The sequence below is a fragment of the Artemia franciscana genome, chromosome 7 (assembly GCF_032884065.1).
Source record: "Artemia franciscana chromosome 7, ASM3288406v1, whole genome shotgun sequence".
In the NCBI taxonomy this organism is placed as follows: Eukaryota; Metazoa; Arthropoda; class Branchiopoda; order Anostraca; family Artemiidae; genus Artemia; species Artemia franciscana.
In genome coordinates this window covers 50,161,454-50,182,280 of record NC_088869.1, presented here as the reverse complement: position 1 = coordinate 50,182,280, position 20,827 = coordinate 50,161,454, and the positions used below count along the sequence as shown (strand labels likewise).

Here is a 20,827-nt window from a genome sequence, read left to right as displayed (position 1 = left end):
AAACGACAGTGAGTTTGAGACTTACCTATTAGTGCAATAACTACGACTGAGAAATAAAAAGCTCCTGCAAATTTCCATTGAGGTCCAGCCTTGTGAGGCTTACTTTCTATTAAAACTGTTTTCACTATTTCATAATCCGTTTCTGTCATGTTATATTGACGCATGAGTCTGTTTTTTGTCTCTAGAAAAAAAGTAAATAAATTAGAATCAAGTATATATATATATATATATATATATATATATATATATATATATATATATATATATATATATATATATATATATATATATATATATATATAAATAAGTTGTTTGTTTGTGTGTATCTGTTGACTGAAGTCATTTTTGTGTGTCGACTGACGTCATGTTTGTCGACTGACGTCATTATAAGGATTGAGCATTATGCCGTCATGAAGTTGTTTGTCGACTCAAATCATGTTTGCCGACTGACGAAATTACAGACCGAGACACCGGGACACAAATGACGATCGGGACACCGGGACACTCAAAGAGAAATTACAGACTGGGACACCGGGACCCAAATAACGACCGGGACACAGGGAATATAAATGACGACCGGGACACAGGAACACAATTACAACAGGGACACCGGGGGGACAGGGGGATATATAAATAACGACCGGGACACAGGGAATGTGTGATTAGCAATCACCATCAACAAAGCTCAGGGGCCATCATTAGAATAATGAGGTATAGATCTGAATAGGGATTGTTTTTCCCATGGACAATTATATGTTGCATGTTCAATAGTCGGTAAACCTGACAATCTATTTATATGTACAGACAATGGGACAGCAAAGAATGTTGTATATTCGCAAGATATAAGTATATAAGGCTTTGTATATGACGTCATCATAACATAACATTAAGACCGGGACACCGGGACACAATTGACGACCGGGACGCAAATGACGTCAGGGACACCGGGACACAGGGAATATAAATGGACACAGGGAATATAAATGACGACCGGGACACTCAAAGAGAAATTACAGACCGGGACACAAATGACGACAGGGAAACCGGGACACAGGGATGATATTTGCTAAGCTTCCTACTGACACTGTATAACTGGTTGCGTTCAAACCTGTAAGCTTAATCACGTACCGAGTTGATTTTATCTTGCAAAAAACAAACTAATTCTAAAATTTTCAGGTATATTTCTAGTTTGAATTAAAACATTAAAATTATTGCTCAGGCACTGAAAACATTTTTACAGTTTACATAATAAATTTAGCGATTTTGAACTGAACTTAGAAAGTTTTTCAACTTTTTTTCATGTCTTAAAAAGACATTGCTCATAACTATAAGAAAAGAAATCCGGTAATGATGTTACAAAAAATTTTGCAATGATACGTTTTTTTTGTTCTTTACACAATTTAATGTTTTTTGATACTGTCTCTATTCAAAGATTAAAAAAAAATTCACTCAAAGCAATGAGCGACATTAAAACCTAAAACGAACAGAAATTATTCCGTATAGTAAAGGGGCTGTCCCCTCCTCAACACCTCACTCTTTACGCTAAAGTTTGACTCTTTGTCACAACTCTACTTTTTAAAACCATAAAAAAACTTTAGTGTAAAGAGCGAAATGTTGAGGAGGGACAACCCTTTTACTATACGGAATAATTTCTGCTCGTTTTAAGTTTTAATGTCGCTGCTTGCTTTCAGTTAAAAAAACTTGTTTTTTTTTATTTAATTTCTGAAAGTTTTTGAATTAATGCATGTTTTGATTTTGACTCTCCGCACATAAACATTTAAAACTAAATTTGCATATTAATTTTTTTGGCTAAATGGCTTTCTCATAGTTTTAATCGGAAGATTTTGAGAAAAAAGTAGCGGGGGAGGAGGCCTAGTTGCCCTCAAATTTTTTCATTACTTAAAAAGGCAACTATAACTTTTAATTTTTTACAAACGTTTTCATTAGTAAAAAATATTCGTAACTTACAAATTGACTTAGCAAACTCCTATATTCGTATTTTCTTATTACGTATATGAGGAGGTTCACCCCTTCGTCAATTCCTCGCTCTTTACACTAAAGCTTAAATTTTGTCCCCATTCCTTAAGAATGACCCCTGAATAACAAAGGCCATAGAATAAATAGTTGAAATTACTAAAAATACTTTAGCGTAAAGAGCAAGGTATTACGAGGAGGTGAGCCCCTCATACGCCTAATAATTTCTGTTCGTTTTAAGTTTTAATGCTGCTCCTTACTTTCAGTTGAAAAAACTTTTCATATTTATTTTTCATTAATTTTTTAATAATGCTAGAAAATCCTGCGCCCCTTTCATTAAAATTATCTTCCCCCATGACAGATTCCTCCATGGAAAGATCCTCCCACGTAATCCCCCTCTACTTCCCCCCCCCCCAAACCAAAAAAATCCCTGCGAAAACGTCTGTACACTTCCTAATAACCATTACTAAATATAGACACTAGTCGAAGTTTGTAACTTACAGCCCCTCCCACGGGGACTGGGGGGGGAGTAAGTCGGCCCCAAAGACATAGTTAATAGGTTTTTCGACTATGGTGAATAAAATGGCTATATCAGAATTTTGATCCGGTGACTTGCGTGGGAGGGGCCTAGGTGCCCTCCCATTTTTTTGGTCACTTGAAAAGAGCACTAGAACTTTTAATTTCCGTTAGAATGAGCCCTCTCGAGAGGACCACTGATTCGATACGATCACCCCTGGGGAAAAAAAAACAAACAAAAAACGAAAAAAAACAAATAAACACGCATCCGTGATCTGTCTTCTGACAAAAAATGCAAAATTCCACATTTTATAGATAGGAGCTTGAAACTTCTATGTTAGGGTTTTCTGATACGCTGAATCTAATGGTGAGATTTTCTTTAAGATTGTATGACTTTCAGAAGTTTTTTCCCCTATTTTCTAAAATAAGGCAAATTTTCCCCGGCTCGTTTCTTTTGATGGATAAGACTAAACTTGATATTGTGCACCAAGAACTTCGTTATTGAAGTGTGAAGGGGAAGAAACAGCTCCCTGACGGGTACCTTTTTTGAAATTGACAAGAAATATCAGGGGCTGTTGGGTAGACTTCAGAGTCGTCAGTTTTAGTTAATGGGTAAAGCATTAGGTGAACTTTCTGATATATGAAGGGCTCACTCCATGTTTTGCTGCATGAAGTAGCATAGTGGCGTGAATGAGATAATCCAATAATTTGCGAACATCGTGCCTGGCTAACACGAGAGTTTCACCTTATCTATCAGCATCAATCAATGCTTTCGCGAAAACCGACAAAGCATGGGCACAACCGAGACATAGCTGGAATCCAAATTGATAAGGTGGAATATAGAACTTCACATTAAAATGGTCAAAGAACAGAAGTTCAAAAACCTTACAGAAGGTAGTAGCCACCGTTACAGGGGTGAAAGACTAGCACTGGGCTGCGAGTTTACCTCGCAGCCCAGTTCTTTGGAACTGAAGTGAGATCAGTTCTTTGGAACTGAAGTGAGGTCAGTTCTTTGGAACTGAAGTGAGATCAGTTCTTTGGAACTGAAGTGAGGTCAGTTCTTTGGAACTGAAGTGAGATCAGTTCTTTGGAACTGAAGTGAGATCTCCAATCGTGGAAGAAGAAGGTACAACTCCTTGGGTAACAATCATCTGCATCAAAGAGCACTATGATTTACCAGCAGCTTGCGTCCACACAGAATGTGAAGAGCAATAACTTGATCGATGCCAGAAGATTTCTTACGTTTTAGGTGTTAGATTTCTCACAGTACAAAATCAATCGAAATAACAAAATTATCGGTAAGACAACTAAACAGTAATTTATTAAGCTTATCTTTATATTCGGAATGTAGGGCGGCACTTGATCGTGAGAATTCAGCAGAGAAATACGAATTCCACTAGAGCAGATAAGTGGGCGCTAGGAGGATCTCTTGATACATTTCTCCAGAAGGAAAGCTGAGACAGAGAAGCTTGCTGGGACGTTTCTTCAACTATCTGGTTCATGTGGATAGATAGTTATCTTGCAAACTTACTTTTGATAGAAAAACGAATGTCAGAAACACCGCCAGAGTGAGAACGGTCACACCGAGGCAACAAATGGTACCAAAAGTTGGATTTTATCCAAGCTTCAACTATGCTCGGATTACTGGACCAATGCCTCGTGAACTCCCGACGTATACGTTTAAATGTATAGCGGTTTTTTCAGTGCATCACAGGGTATAGCAAATTTATGCAAGATATATATCTAGCAACACCCATATTTCAATCACATCAGCTTGTGTATATCTCAAAAGCAGCTAGAACGGAACATGAATTTTATGTTGGGAAAAATCTGTAACTATTATTAAAAGATCACCTTGGATGTTTTTCCGATCCCTGTAAAATTGGACCTGAGGCTGATTTGGTTGTGAGGTGGGAGCAGACTGAGCAGAAGGACAAGAGTTAGATGCTGATATTGGAAGGTGGTCTGAAAGTTGCAAGTCAGTAACGACGTGAACAGGTGACACTTGAAGATTGGCAGAAGAAACTGCATGGTCAAGGTTCGACAAGAACTGGAATGGTGTGTGTAAGAGTAATTGGGATCTTTGGGCAAGATCCAAAGCCAATCGTCAAAATAAAAGACAAATAGAAGTACGCAATAACAAAGCATCAGTTAAATTACAGCTCAAATCTCCCATGATAGTATGACACTTATCTAACTTGCGAATCTTTGAAAGACCAGATCCTAGTTTCTTACTCGCGGAAGTCAATAAAATTTGGATGGTTCATTGTGGCAATCAGTCGGGAGTTAGACGTTTACGATAACATACTCTTCTAAACAAACAACAAAAACAAAACCAGATGAACTAAAAATACTCGACCAACGCGAGGTCCTAACAAGCATCGAAATACCACCCAAGGGGTAGCCACTGGAGGCAAATTGTTTAGCGGGCACCTAGTAATTAGCAAAATTATTGTCAATTTTCAGAAGGCCTAAACTATGACTCGTTAAAAAATGTTCTTGCAGCCACAATAAGTCACAGTTCGAAAGCAAACCTTTTATTACAGGAAGTTTGACTAAAAGTCCACCATTAATATGCCGCGAAAGTAGAGTTTGCGCAGTAGTAGAAAGATCCATATCATAGCTCGGGCTTTGCTAGTTGACTATTAATATTGGGATACTTTACACTGTAACAGGTATGGAAGGCAACTTTACATTCTAGACAGAAAATTTTTTTCTGAAGGCGGAGAGGCACTGTTAGAGGTGTGATTACATACTCCGCAGCGAGAGCAGAGAGTCTGATTGAACCACTGCGATGCCAGATGCCGGTTTTATGACACGAGAAACAACGTTTTGGGAGAGACACAAATGCTCGTGCGGAAAACTTTTCATAGCCAACTTTCACAGACTCTTTCAAGAACTGATCCAGGTTTTGTTTCGAGTCAAAGTAGACCTTGAACACTCGGGATTTTCTGCACAATTAAAATTTCACGCAGTTTGGTACAAGAGATTTGACTTGATTCTCATCGTATTCGATCGGTACGCCTTTCAGGCCCCTATAAACAGTGGGGATTTCACACTCACCGAGATGCCTGAGGTACTGTTCTTAGTATTCTCGGCAATTTTATTCGCTGCACGCTTTGACTTAGCAAGTTTCCATTCCGAAGACGATTTTTTAAGTTTAGTGATTTGACATGAGGCCTCAGGGCAAAATTTATCGACAAAGTCCTTAGAACACTAGGTGAGGCCAGGTTTGCAGGACGGTTCTTAATATAACGACAAACGTAGGAGCCGAGGCAGGGTTAGTTGTTACATTAGTATCAATTGTAGCTCGCCGAAAAGGACCCAAATGCGTCGCATTCTCTAAAAAACTGTAAATTTTTCGAAAGAGCTCCTTAACTTTCCAGACTAAAGTAGCCGAGACTGCCTCCCCGATTGTTGGGGTTTCAGAAGGTGAGAAAACCACAAAAGTGGAAATTATCCTTTGTCGCCTGATTTAACTGTTTACATATGTTAAACACATTATCCTTATCCTTCGCATGTTCCACAAATCGACTCTGAATATTCAGCTCCTTATAGAAACTTTTTAGCACTGATAATAGTACCATGATAAAAAAAAAACTCAAGCTTTTCGGATAATCCGATCAATTGTCGCACCATCAAGCATGGATCTGGTGACAATGTTCAGTAACGGATTTAAAATAATCTTCCTATTTTGATCCATTATTGCGAAATCTACATATCATAGCCAGGGACAGTCCAGAATTCCAATTAAGACTAGAATGCAAGTCAAAACTACTATTTCAATCAATACTACTAATAGGCTATGTATGTCAACTAATATAATCCAAGTTCAAGGTGAACTATTTTCAAGTTCAAATCTGATTATAAAACTAATTCAATAAAAGACCATAGGGAATCACAATTGTCTTACTGCACTAACAGTCTCACTGTAATTCAACCGTCTTTGAAAATTGGGAAAATTTCTCATGCTCCTAACTTTTGATGGGTGACTTTAAAGTCAATGAATTTTACATAGTCACAATTTGCTGAAAAGATTCAATTAGTTGAATGTATCAAAACTCCATTTCTTAGAGTTTCAGTTACTATTAGCACGAGTAACGTCTTACTTACATTTTGTACTACAAACAGCTAATGATATGCATAAAGGAGAGTTTTCTTGGTGAAGGGGCCTGCTCTTTGATCATTTTATTTTGATTGTTTGATTTCCCGTTTTTATTTTCCCCAAAGACTAAAGAATATCAAATATAACATTTAATGCTATTTAAAGCGGTATCTGAGCGTATTTTGCGGACAGAATCCATCATATAGAGGCACAGTTTTAAATAAGGTTTTCATGTTTCTAAGAGAGAAAGATCTTAAGAGTATCCATAAAACTAATAAGGCACCATCTGCCTATGGGAAATATAAATCGTTTCAGGTTTATCTAAGTAATTTTACCAGCGGTCAGACTCTAATAATAAAGTCTAATTATTTTTTTTATCATCAAACCGGCACTTCAAGGAAATGATTCCAATCAAATTTGGCACAAAGGAGGACTAAATGAAACTGACCGATTTCTTTTATATCTAAGTAGTAGTGATGCACCTTTTTGGCATATTTACATATAGGTTCTGCCTGCTACGCTTTCTTGAGCTTTAGTGCTGGAGCAGTCCTCCTCTAAGATATTTTAATTTCATAGCTTTTGAGCTCGGCCTGTCTAGCCGAGCAATCCTTCTTGTGAATTTTTGGAAAAAAAGATATAAATACTCCACAAAAGTGGATAAGGCATTAAAAATTGGTCTAAGTTCTCGACAGTAAATTCTTAGAGAAATTAAATGCTTCTTTTTCCTAACAGTGGACACATATAACGGCAAATAGAAATAATGAAATAACTTTTGTAATTTTTGTGCTACGAAAATTCTATTTAGCAAAGCAATAACTAGGAGGTACTTTCTGTTGCTCTTAAAGCAGTCAAGGGTTTGGTGGGATATAGCCGATTAAGTATTTTTTTTTTTTTTTAGCTACTAAAAAATATGTTGGATACCAGTAAATTCAATTAAAAAATATTGACAGATGGAGCTGGGCTGGATTACACTTCTCTACCACTTATCTTTGCAAGCCATCACTTATGATATCACCACGCCGAACTTGCACCCAATGACATTCCTTACCCTCTAGAAAATTTCGGACTGCAGTTCAACATCCCACGGATACTTTGCATTAGACATAAAAGTTTGATTCTTATGATTTTACACTTTTGGCTCTTATGGCTGGAAGTATGGCTACTTCCCTTATGGCTACTACTTTCACTTTAATAGCTCTTATTGGCTCTTATGGCGGGGGGCTGGAAGTAGTATATCAACGAATATTTGTGTCTTTTTTTTCATCGACATTACTGATTGTGCTTTCCCAGCAAAATTGTCTTTGCAAGTTAGGATCCCATTGGAGCCCATCGTATCTACTATTGTGTTATCTATGTTACTTTATTTATTTTTTAGGCTACTTTTCGTTCCTCTTTTTAGATAATTTCTTATTTCATGGGTACTCAAAAAAGTAAGCTATTACCAGACTTTAGATTCATAGGCCCAACCCGGGTACCAAAACACCGACTTTAGTTCAAAAGTATAAAATAAGAGATTTAAAGATACTACTTTAATTTTATTAAGATGTTTCCTTCAAAGGGGTGTTAACACTATACCGTTACCTTCAGCTCATGAACTAAGATACAGGGATAAATAATAATAAAGGGGACCATGCTCCGAATCAAGAGGCCTAGGTAGGGTGGAGCGGAGGAGTCGTTCCCAAATTGACGACGTTAAACAGTTTACCACAGCGTCAAGTTTCTAGCACAGATATGTTGTTAAAAAAAATTGGTAATTGTTCTGATAATTTTGTTCTGATTCAAACTATTATCAGACAGTTCGTGGTAACGAACAGTAAGTAAGGAGCGACCCGGCTAAATAGTAACCGAAACTCTAAAAAACAAAATTCTAAAAATCGGATGTATATGCTTAGCTCAAATATATAAGTTTTCATTAACTTTAATCCTAATCATTAAAAGTTATGACCCTGAGTAAATTCGCATTATTTTCTAAAAAGGGGGAAAACATCCTTACAAACATAGAACCTTAATGAAAATCACACCATTAAACGTATCAGAGAACCCTACTGTAGAAGTTTCAAGCTCCTATCTGCAAAAATGTTGAATATTGTATGTTATACCAGAAGAAAGATCAGGGATGCGTGTTTGTTTGTTTTTTGTTGTTTTTTGCTGTTTTTTTCCCAGTCGTGATAGTATCGACCCAGTGGTTCTAGAATATCGCAAGAGGGATTATTCGAACAAAAATTTAAAGCTCTAAAGCCCTTATAAGTGACCCAAAATTTGGAGAGCAACTAGGCTCCCTCCTAAGCTCAGTTTTTCCCAAAGACAACTGATTAAAATTTTGAGATATCAATTTTGCTCAGTATAGTCGAAAAGTTCAATAGCTATTTCTTTGAGGATGCCTTAATCCCCCACAGTCCCGGGAAGACGGGCTGCAAGCTATGGACTTTGCCCATTGTTTATATATAGTATCAGTTATTGGCAAGTAAACAGATGTTTTCAGTTTTTTTCTGGGGGGTTCTTGGGGGGGGGAAGTTTGGAGGATCTCTCCAAGGAAGAATTTTTCATGGTGGAAGGCAATTTTCTAGGAAGGGGTGCCAGATTTTCCGGCATTATTTAAAAAAAGATCAGAAATTAAATAAAAAGACGAGCTTTTTCAACTGAAAGTAAGGAGCAACATTAAAACTTAGAACAAACAGAGATTATTACGTATATGAGGGGGTTCGCCCCTCGTCAATACCTCGCTTTTTACGCTAAGTTTTCTTAGTACATTCATAAGAACTATTAATTCTAATTAAGAATAAATAGTTCTTATGGGATTCAGGGTTGCCTTCGGGATTCAGGGTTCATTTTTAAGGAATTGAAGCAAAATTTGAACTTTTGCGTACAGAGCAAGGTATTGACGAGTGGGCAAACCCCTCATATATATATATAATAATTTCTGTTTGTCTTATTGTAGCTCCTTACTTTCAGTTGAAAAACCTTTTTTATTTAATAACAGTTTGAATTGATTCAAAAATATTTCGCTTCTTTTATTCATCTTCCTTTTATTTGACTTTTTGTCGTTTTCGTCTGAATTCTCTTGTTTATTTTGTTTCTCTAAAAAGAAACTTTATTTTGAAAAAAAATGGCCCAAGATGTACCTACTACTAATACAAGTACCTTATCATAGCAGAAAGAAACCGAACACTTACCAACAAGTACTTCCCATCTTTTGACTTCGGCTTCAGATTCCAAGAAATCAAAGACAGCAGCACCAATCAACAAGTAGGTGAACGTGCATACGACTAAAGATAATGTTCTAACATTCTGCCGTTTCATTCTTTGAAAAAAATCATTTCACTCTGATCTCTCGCCCTGATACGGCATGACTGTTCTTTCTTGACATAACATAGGATAATCTTTGGAGAACAGAACTCTGTGGTATCTGTAGTCCCTGGATCGATAAAATAACTAGAGACACCTATCCAGGCCGAGACTGCTGTGAGCAATTTTTACATTCCTGAAATGACATAGCGCCTGGACCAAAATAGCACACAATCTACTTATAAAGGAGACTTTTTGTTTCGCTTACAGATGACATGAGTAGAATTGATGGCCGTGTTTTCAACTCCAAGATAGTACCAGCTCTAAAAGTTCTGGAAAAAAGTGAAAAATATGAGTGAATATTTGCATAAGCTAAGCTTACTGAAATCAACTTGTTGACCGTTAAAAGTCACACTTTAAGCAGTACTTTTTTTCGGACGTCGTAAAAATAAAATGAATATAAACTATACTTTTCTGACACTTGAAGATACTTCTGACACTTGAGAAAGGGCATTATGAACTAAACTTTTTGAAATCAATTTCATTTCTGTTAAACTTAGTAAGGTTGATTTCTATATTTATGGACAGAATTCAAAACAACCATAGAAGACACTATTCGGGATTAAGACCCAAATGCTATCTGTTAAAAAATTATTTTTATGAAATAAAGTTACTAATGTCAACTTGTTTATGTGAGCTTGATTTCTTTAATTAAGGGCTTACATCTCTTGAAAATTTTAGCTGGAAATGAGATGATTGCAGTCTGTAGTGTTTGTCATATTCCTGGACTGTCAGGGTGGTGTGGACGATTTCCACGATTCTTATGCACAAAACACATCACTCTCGCCTTTGGACTGTAATTATAAAAAAAAGTGTTGACGAAACCAGCATTCTTAAAAACCTGAACGTGAGTTCTTCATTCAAAACAGGATTTTCGTCAGTTTGCTCATCGTCCAGTTTTTTTTTTTTTTTTTTTTTTTTTTTTTTTTTTTTTTTTTTTTTTTTTTTTTTTTTTTTACCATGACTGAGACTAGAAGTTCAAATTCAAAACTGCGTTCAAGTAGAATTTTGATTACTTATTGAATGAGCAGACATTTTTTTTTCTTCTGCATTTTGTTTCTAAATATTTCTTATTTGTACCGAGGTTTCACATAAAATTGAAGCTAGGCTTTTATAAATATACGAATTTTGTCTAAAGGCTTAGCAATTTGTGGCTAAGAAAAACATCTGAATAAGCACCATATTCACATGTAACCAGAAGATAGAATCAGGGTTGTAGCGGTAGCTAGCAACTAAGAAATACAATAGCCCAAAGCTCCTAAAAATAGAGTCAGATCAAAACAAGAAGTACACTTTAGAAATGTCATGTACGAAACCCCTATACAGAAAACCTGCAGTCCCTTTGCTTAAACAACAACAAAAACCCATTGACTTGAAAAACAAGAAAAGTGCTGCAACCACGATATTCTGCATCGAAGGCATTATTTTTTTCTTTCGTTTTTTTCTCCTCACCTAGCGGGGCACTGGAACATCACAGAGCGGTTTAATGGCTCATTTAAAGGAAATCTTTGTATTGAGAAACCTTTTTTGATCAATAACGTAATGTTTTTAGAAATCATATTTTTTTTTCGAAAAATTATAATTTTTATAGTAAAGATTGAAATAACTAAAGTGTACTTCCTTATGAGAAGTTCAAAAATCTTACAGTATTGTGGAAGAAGATTGTAAATTATAAAAATAAGGATGTTGTCTGAGTAATAATTCTAATCTTTTAATTTATCTTGTGAAAATGGCTTTACTGAATAGTCTGAACTGCTCCATAGATATTATTTATGTCTGTGTAGGTTTGCTCACTCAAAATATTTGCAGGTAATTACATAGTAGAGTAAATAATCACTATTCAAACAAGCCTACATAGGGTATCCAGCCACTTTCCGAAAAAATATTGCTTAGAGTTTAGGAATACAGTACTTAATTTAGGTCAACAAAGGATTCAGAGAGTTTCAGAAGTTGATATTTGATGTAATTCCTAAAAGTTTTTGGCCCTAGTCACAAAACAAACATTTCTTTATTTTCTAGATTTGCTGTTATTTTTTTGGCTTTTCTTCATGAATATTTGGCTCATAATGCAAAAGAAACTTTTATAGATAGCCAAGGCTATAATCGGCAAATTTGTCTCCTCCTCCTAAAAAAGGGATTGCGCCTTCCCTATAAGTTATCGTTAATCAGCAGTTTCTTTTTGTTTTATTTCGGGGACTATTTTAGTTAAAATCCACATTCATAAAGTAGAATCCACATTCAGTAGTTAAAATCCACATTCATAAAGTAGCCCTAGGTTACTTTATAAAAATATCTTAATCCTAGGTTACTTTAATAGCCTAAAAAAATCTTAATAGATTAAGCAGGCTAATTTTCTTCAAGCTAATTGGTCTACTGGAGACAAAATTCTGTTTTCCTTTTCCTCCCCTAATTTGTTACTGTGTTTAAAAGACAAGTATGCTCTGTAGTTTTCAGTAGATAAGGTCGCCAAACGCAAGATGGCATTGGTGAATTAATCTACGCTAGAGCCAGTTTCCACTTTTACAAGTTTGCCCTACTCTTTGTTCAACTCCTTAAGGATCTTGGTTTGATATAAACTAAACGAAACAGCAAATGCCCTATTTTCCTCTAATATATTAAGGAAGATCTGCATTCATCGAAAGTAGAAACAATACTGACCAGTTTTGACAAACACTTTGGCCAAGAGTATCATTTTTTTTCGGCAAAAAGTGTCTATTGGTGTTTACATCACAAGTGATGTAACGCAACGGTGACGAAGTTGCAAAGGCAAGCGTATTCTACCTAAATGTTGTAGATATGATGTAGTTTTAAAAGCTCACTCAAGGCATTTTGTGTACTATCATTGCAAAATGTCATTTAATGCCACATTTATTTATGTCACTTACAAACCGTTAACATCAAAACAACAGTTTTATCGAGGTTTCTGGTTAACTTTTTTTCTCCATAAGCCTTTTTTTTAATCACCAGTTTACCAAAATCTTAACAAATTGTTAACATCAAGACAAACAATTTTATTGAGGTTTCGAGTTAACTTTTTTTCTCCATAAGCTTTTTTTAAAATTACCAAATTACCGAAATTTTACGATAACATCCAGATAACAAAAATGTTCGATTTCACAAAGTGTAAGAACTATAAACAGTATAATGCATTTGTGGGCTTTTGCAAGACATTTTAAGGAGAAAAACAACAACAGAAAATTATCCCCTGTAGCAAAGAGGTAAAAACTATCCAGCCAAGAGCTCATATGGCACTTGTGACGAGGTCGGAAGAGCCAAGAGCTTCTCCCCACCAAATTTCATTACGATCAGTCCACTCTAAGCATTTTCCAAGATTTATGGTTTCCCCCTTCAACTCCCCCTAATGTCACCAGATACGGTCGGGGTTTAAAATAAGAGCTCTGAGACAAGAGGTCCTTTTAAATATCAAATTTCATTAAGATCCGATAACCTGTTCGTAAGTTAAAAACACCTCATTTTTTCTATTTTTTTCCGATTAACCGTCCTTCCACTCACCCCCACCCCCAGATGTTCAAATCGGGGAAGTGACTATTTCTAGTTTAATCTTGTCGGTTTTCTGATATGCCTGTCAACTTTCAGCGATCGCTATATTGATCACGTATCTAGTTTTGGATCTTCTTCATGTAAAAATTGGGGTGGTCCGGAATTCAAACCCGAGTCCTCTCGCACGCTAAGTGAGAATCATGCCCCTACCCCACAAATCATACTTAAGAAGAACAATCATTTGTTTTATTTGCAAATAAAATTCTTCTCAACTATCTTGTTCGCTCGCTCCCCCCCCCCCCAGATGGTCGAATTGCGTAAGAGACTATTTCTAATTTAATCTAGTCTGGGTCCCTGATATGCCTGCAAACTTTCATCGTCCTGGCTTATCTGGAAGTGCCCAAAATATCAAATCCCCCAACTCCGCCAAAGAGAGTGGATTCGGTCCGGTTATGTCAATAACGTATCTAGGACATGAGCTTATTCCTCCCTCCAAGTTTCATCCCTATTTCTACACTCTAAGCGTTTTCCGAAATTTGGAGTTTCCCACTCCAGCTCCTCCCAATGTCACCAGATCCGACAGGGATTTAAAATAAAATCTCTGAGAAAGGAAGTAAATTTCAAATTTCATTAAGGTCTTATCACCCGTTCATAAGTTAAAAACACCTTATTTTTTTCAAATTTTTCCGAAATAAACCCCCCCTCCAACTCCTCCAAAGAGATCCAATCTGGTCTGGTTTTGTCAATCACATATCTAGGACCTGTGCTTATTCTTCCCACCAAGTATCATGACGATCTCTCCACTCTAAGCGTTTTCCAAGATTTTCGATTTCTTCCTCCAACTCCCCCCAAAGTCACCAGATCCAGTCAGGATTGAAAACCAGAGCTCTTGAGATACGAGGTCCTTCTAAATATCAAACTTCATTAAGATCCAATCACCCGCTCGTGAGTTAGAAATACCTTATTTTTTCTACTTTTTCCGAATTACCGAATTAGGTACCCCTCCAACTCCCCCAAAGAGAGCATATCCGGCCCGGTTATGTTAATCATGTATGTAGGACTTGTGCTTATACTTCCCACCAGGTTTCATTCCGATTTCTCCATTTTAAGCGTTTCCCAAGATTTCCGCCCCCCCCAACTCCCCCCAGTGACACTGAATACGGTCGGAATTTAAATTAAGAGGTTTGAGTTATGAGGTCCTTCTAAATATTAAATTTCATTAAGATCCGATCACTCGTTCGTAAGTTAAAAACAATCTCAATTCTTCTAATTTTTCCAAATTATTCTCCGCCCTCCAACTACCCCAAAGAGAGCGGATCCGTTCCGGTAGTTCCAATCACGTATCTAGGACTTGTGCTTCTAAATATCAAATTTCATTAAGCTCCGATCATCTGGTTGTTAAAAATAGCTATTTTTTCTACTTTTTCCGAATTAACCGTCCCCCCACCCCTCAACCCCACATGGTCGAATCGGGGAAACAGCTATTTTTAATTTGATTTGGTCTGCTCTCTGATATGCCTGACAAATTTCATCGTCCTAGCTTATCTGGAAGTGCCCAAACTAGCAAAACTGGGACCGATAGACCGACCAACAGAAATTGCGATCGCTATATGTCAATTGGTAAATATCAAGTGCCATAAAAATTGTGTTTACGACTCACAATATATACCATTCTATTTTTCTGTCATAAAAGGGTGCTGTCGTTCTACCCACTCTCCCATGTGGGTGCTTTTTACTTCAGTTCCATCCATCAAAATGGAAGTGAAATAAAACTAAAAATCAAGAAGCTGTTTCTCAAAACAAATTGCAGAGAGTTTTGATTAACATTAAAAACAAACTAATATTAACAATGTTATTAAGCACTATATTAATAATATTGAGGCAAAACTTAAAGCTTATAAGCCATGCTAATGCAAAACGTAGTTTTTGGGCTGCAAAAACTAAAGTAATCCAAAAAGAATTTTGCTGTGTCCTCTAAAATTATGAAAAGAAAAATCAGCAACAATATAATAAAACGAATTTGCAGTAATTTGATATAAATTTGATTTTATTGTGTTATTACTTTTTCATTTTTAAGGGATGTAGGATAAATCCATTTAAAATACTTCGGTATTTGTAGCCCAAGATTTGCACAGGATTAAATAAAAAAAACAAGTTCATCAACTGAAAGTAAAGAGCAACATAAAAACTTAAAACTAACAGAAATTATTGCGTATATAAGGGGGCTTTCCTCTTCCTCGACACCTCGATCTTTACGTTAAATTTTTAGCACTTTTAAAAGAGCTTCTTATTGTTTTCATTAAACCACCCTCATCTTTCAGGGGTTGTTCTTAACGAATTTCGACAAATTTCAAACTTTAGAGTAAAGTGCTAAGCGTCAAGAAGGGGGCAATCCGCCTCATATGCGTAATAATTTCTGCTCATTCTAGATTTTGATGTTTCTCCTTAGTCTCAGTTGAGAAAACTTTAATTTCTGATCGTTTTTTTTATAACAATGGAATGAAATATGGCTCCACCTCCACAAAAAAAAATCTTCTTTCCACAGAAATAACCACTAGACAATTCAATCAGGCTGAAAATTTACCCTGGACAATTACCCTTAACATCTCCTCGCGTAACTTTAAATCGGCAAAGAAAAAGCACGTGCTATAAAAAGAATTTCGTATAGGAATTCTGGCAAATTCTTCCAGTGTAAAATTTCCCCTGGAAAGCTCACCCCCTTGAAAATTCCCTCTCCATGGAAATTTATCCCCTTGAAAAATCCCCTCATCAGAAAATCCCACCCATACATAAAATTTATCAATGCTCCCAAATAATAAATACTATGAGTAAACAATTGGCGAATTTTACAACTTAAAGACAATTTCTTAAACCACATTGGCCTGCCATCACGTAAAGAAAGAAAATGATTAAAAACCCCATTTTTGATCATTTTCTTTCTTTATGCAATTTAAAGACCTTTCCCCAAAAAGCTGGGGGGTCATGTTATCTCCAAAGACAAGTTGTTGTGCTTTTCAACCATGCTGAACAAAATGGCTGTCTCAAAAATTTTAACTGGACGATTTTTAGAAAAAGGGGCGTAGAAAGGGGCCTAATTGCCCTCCAATATTTTCTTAACTTAAAAATGGTATTAAAATCTTTATTTTGGTTCGAATGAGCTCTCTCCCGATATTCTAGGACTATTGAGTCCTGTCTTTCTCATCCGTTATCTTTTTCTGGCAAAAACAATCCATATTTTTTTAGATAGAACCTTGAAACCTCTACAGTAACGTCCTCTAATTATGTGAAACTGATGGTGTTATTTTCATAAAGATCATTTGACTTTAAGGGGGAGTTTTGCCTTTTTTCGAAAATCAAGCGAATTTTTTTCAGGCTCATTCCCTTTGATGGGTAACACTAAATTTAATAGAACATATAGATTTGGAATTGGCATAATAAGCTAATTCTTTTGATATATCTATTGATATCAATTTTTTTCCAGAGTTTCGTTTACTACGGACCCAAGTTGTTCTTTACTTACAGTTCATTACCACGGCCTGATTAATAATAAGCTGAAAGCCTTGCCTTACCGCCTTTTATGCTGAAATAAAACATTTTAAACAGTCTTAGAGCCCAGTACTTCATTTGAAAGAAAATCAAAGCTTTTCTTCGTTTCTCTGGTTCTTATTAAATATTTCAAAAGCTTATGAGCTCAAAGACTCTCAGTTCTGCCAAAGATAGCTTAGTATTCTTATGAGGAACAGAATGTTGAAGTTGGAATATAGTATCACTAAGAACTGAAATAAACCTATTATACCGTACTGCAACTAATCTTCTTACTGCTTACTAGTATAAAGGGGAGAAATTTCCGTTTAATTTCATCCAAAACAGACATTGAGGGATTTGCGTTTGAGCTCAATTTCTACATGTCAGGAACAAGAGACGATGCGAGAGGGCTTTTCTTTGGAGAATGGCCCAGAATAGAATATGGATGTCAAATGTAACGAACTTTCAGGTTTCGAACTCGGAGCTCTAGATTAAACAAAACTTCAATTCGGCTTGTCTACTGTGAGATTTCGCAAGAGTGTGAGATTTATATTCTACAATATACTAATGCAGTGTTACAAAGCAGTGGTCCGCTTTGAAGTATATCTCAATAATTTCATTAGGCTCAGGAAACGTAATGTTTTGGCCAAGCACGTAAATGGATAATCATATAAATTTATAATGTGTTCCAGCCATCTTAATAGAAATTGTTGGTAGCAATTTTCAATTACGCACATGCTCCCCCGACCTAACAGGAAATTGATACAAGCAATTTTTGTAAACATGACAAATTATGGGAGAAAATACACTGATACATTTTTAGTGTGATTTTTAGAAAATTTTAAGCATAAGAATAAAGTTTAGATTTTTTTTATTCCAATTGATCTAATGTTTATGCTTATTTGAAGTTCTAGATAATATTTGAGATAAAGTTTAGATATAAGGATTTAATTTTTTATTTTCAAAGAAGCCGTACTTTCTCCCGAAAGGTTAACGGTAAAGTTTTGCTAGCCAGTGTATACGTTTTCACATATCTACAGATAAGCAACTGCTAACTGTCCCAAAACACACTTTTCTTACCAAGCGCTCGTTTCACAGGGAGTTTTTCTTACCGACGATTTTTAGAGGTCTAAAAAAAAAAAAAAAGTAAAGGATACGGCATTAGACTTTACAGTCCGTACCGGCGGTGCTGATCTCCGTTTCTTGGCCCTTCAGCCAGGAAGTGCAATGAGGGGTTGGGGGCCAGCCATCCTGTGCTTTCGCACACCCTTCCTGTTTACCTTCCCCAGATTTCTCCAGGTACCCATTTAGAGCTGGGTCGACTCTGGCTAAGCTTACAGAGTCACGCCACTGACCCCCGTCCTAAACTGAAGAATTGGGTACACTGGGATTCGAATCCGCGTCCTCTCAGACAAGGGTCTAGGTCCTCTTAGAGGTCTAGAGGATAGTATTGCGACGTACACATTGGGCGGTAAAAAAAAAAATGCTCGGTAAAACAAACACCAATGGCAGCAATGTAGCCACCCTACAATAAATGAGAGGTAAAATAAACAATCATTTATTTTAACGATCCACTAATCATTAGACTAGGTAGTAGATTAGTAGATTAGACAGTGCCTATGGTGAAAGTAAATCAAGATCTATTTTGCGTGGATTGCACTCTGATTCTGGCCAGCCGTGATATTGCTGCTTTTGCGTCAATTGTTCAGTTTGAAAGGTCTTTGGTGTGTCTTTCTCAAATTTCACTGTTTCAAATATAAGCATGAATCCCAAATTTCTGAAACCTAACAGCTTTCAAACTCAATTGATAAATTCTGTCTTTTCTAATTAATTGTAAATTAAATGAGTGTATATGGTTTCATCAATTAAGATGAATTTACCTATTTGAAGTAGATTGAATTTTTACAAGATATTCTTTTATAAACTTGTACATTTGTACCATATAATTGAAAATGTAGTTCTTTATACCTACATATCTATATGGACATATTTTTGAATAGAGTAGTTTTAATCTTTTAATCTGTTTATCTACTCCTTTCATATCATTACGTCTCATAAGAATAATGATCTTTAAAGCATTAAAGTAATTTCAAAGCAATGAAAATATTTTGAAATAAAATAAATTAATTTCACTTACAAAATTTAACCTCAAAAACTAATTAGAAAACATAAATAAATTTCGAATTCCTTAGTCGAAATGGTTATGATGAAGTTAATGCTATTATTCAATTATCGTAATCGAAATATATAAAGCCGAACTCGCCAGCCATGAAAAAAACAAAGAGAGAGAAAAATCCAAAGATAACCGTCTCAATAAATAGTTCGACAAACTGTTGGTGAGTTCTGCCAGTGTAAAACTTTCCACAAGAAGTACTATAGACACCACCACACAATTGCCACGATTACTCATTCACCAATAACATCCCCAGGAAGACTGCTGCTGAGGTCATGAAGAAAGCACTTCCAACTCATACAGAACACATCCCCATTTTACACACAGACTCTTTCCCTCCACTGGCTCCTAATCAACCTCCAGTTGAGGAACTCAACATGAGGTACATAGTCATATTTGAAGGTGTTGCAAAGCAGGTTTCTGATCTAACTCGGGCTATTTGTTAACTGCTTTCTAAGTTAGCACCAAAACATTTGCAAGATGCAGTCCATAGCCCGAATAACTCAGTTAAAAACCTAAACAGAGAAGGTTCAAGCCTTCCCACAATATCAGCAGTTACCAGTAGCCCTGGCAAATCAGAAAGGAAACGTAAAAGAAAGGAGTGTACACCTAGCCGAGAAGGTTCTATAACTAGGTTACACAGACCAAGGTTAGCCCCTTTTCAGACAGATGACTAGTTATACCTCCGCCATGTTTCCTTGAACACGGCCTGGATGACTAAGCACAAACTTATTAAGTAATCAGGTTAACACCCCTGATTTCGTTTATTCCCTAAAATTTTTCCTGTATGTTTTTTTAGAGTTGTCTTATTTGTATTTTATTTGTTTATGTTTTTATATTTTGATTTAGGTGACAGGTTACAAGCTGTTTGTATCATTTATTATAATTCAGTTGTATAAGCATTATAATTGTTGTTTGATAAAGTAAATTGCATCCTTTTGGTTCCTATTTTTAAATGCTGGTAGTTGTTGCTGGCAAATAGGACCTATAAATAGCAAGGTACGTGGTAGATGGCTCCATATTATTTTAATCTTGAAGGCCATGATGCCCCCTCCCGTATTATTCTATTTTAGAGCTACCCTGCTTACACTTTTATTTGTTTTATTATCCTTATTTTATGTGATTAATTTTCTATATCTGAAGGTATGTGACAGGTTATAATGTCAAATGTATTATTTATTATAGTTGTGTTGTATATGTACTTTGGTTGCTGTATGATAAAGCAAAGTTGCATTCTTTTTATTCCTGTTTTTCAACACAGGCAGCTGCTTCAGGAGAATAAGCCCCTACCAATAACAAGTTAAGCGATACATAATCTTGTTTAGTGAATATTGACTGAAGTGTCACCCAAGCAAGCTATTGATTACAGAAGGCACAGATAAACCAAGTGATACGAACGCATATGACCTATTGGTAGAACGCATCAGACTCCAAACAACAACAAATTGCCATGAGTCCGACCCTTCACAGAATTTAGAAAACTACTTAGTGGTCTATTTGACTCAAATCATGTATCAATGTTATATTTGCGTAAAATTCGTTTAAATTTTTCACCTAGACCAGGTACACAGGGTAATATGTATCAATGCAATCATAAAATTGTAAATATAAGAGATAACAATGTTAACACAATGTTGAAACATGCTTTGAGTCTATTAGATTATTAAGTAGTTTTCTAAACTCTGGGA

At 36.0% G+C, this 20,827-nt stretch overlaps 1 protein-coding gene across 1 annotated transcript in view; it reads right to left on the bottom strand.

The window, feature by feature from the left end:
* The window catches only part of LOC136029421 (two pore potassium channel protein sup-9-like), a 185,628-nt gene extending 175,485 nt beyond the window's left edge, over positions 1-10,143 (bottom strand). The window contains exons 1-2 of the mRNA XM_065707795.1: positions 9,769-10,143; positions 26-181 (exon numbers count right to left, since the gene is read on the bottom strand). Coding sequence (XP_065563867.1) covers positions 26-181; positions 9,769-9,895 — 283 coding nt within the window. The 5' untranslated portion in view covers positions 9,896-10,143. The remainder of the gene's footprint in view (positions 1-25; positions 182-9,768) is intronic.
* Positions 10,144-20,827: the final 10,684 nt, after the last annotated feature.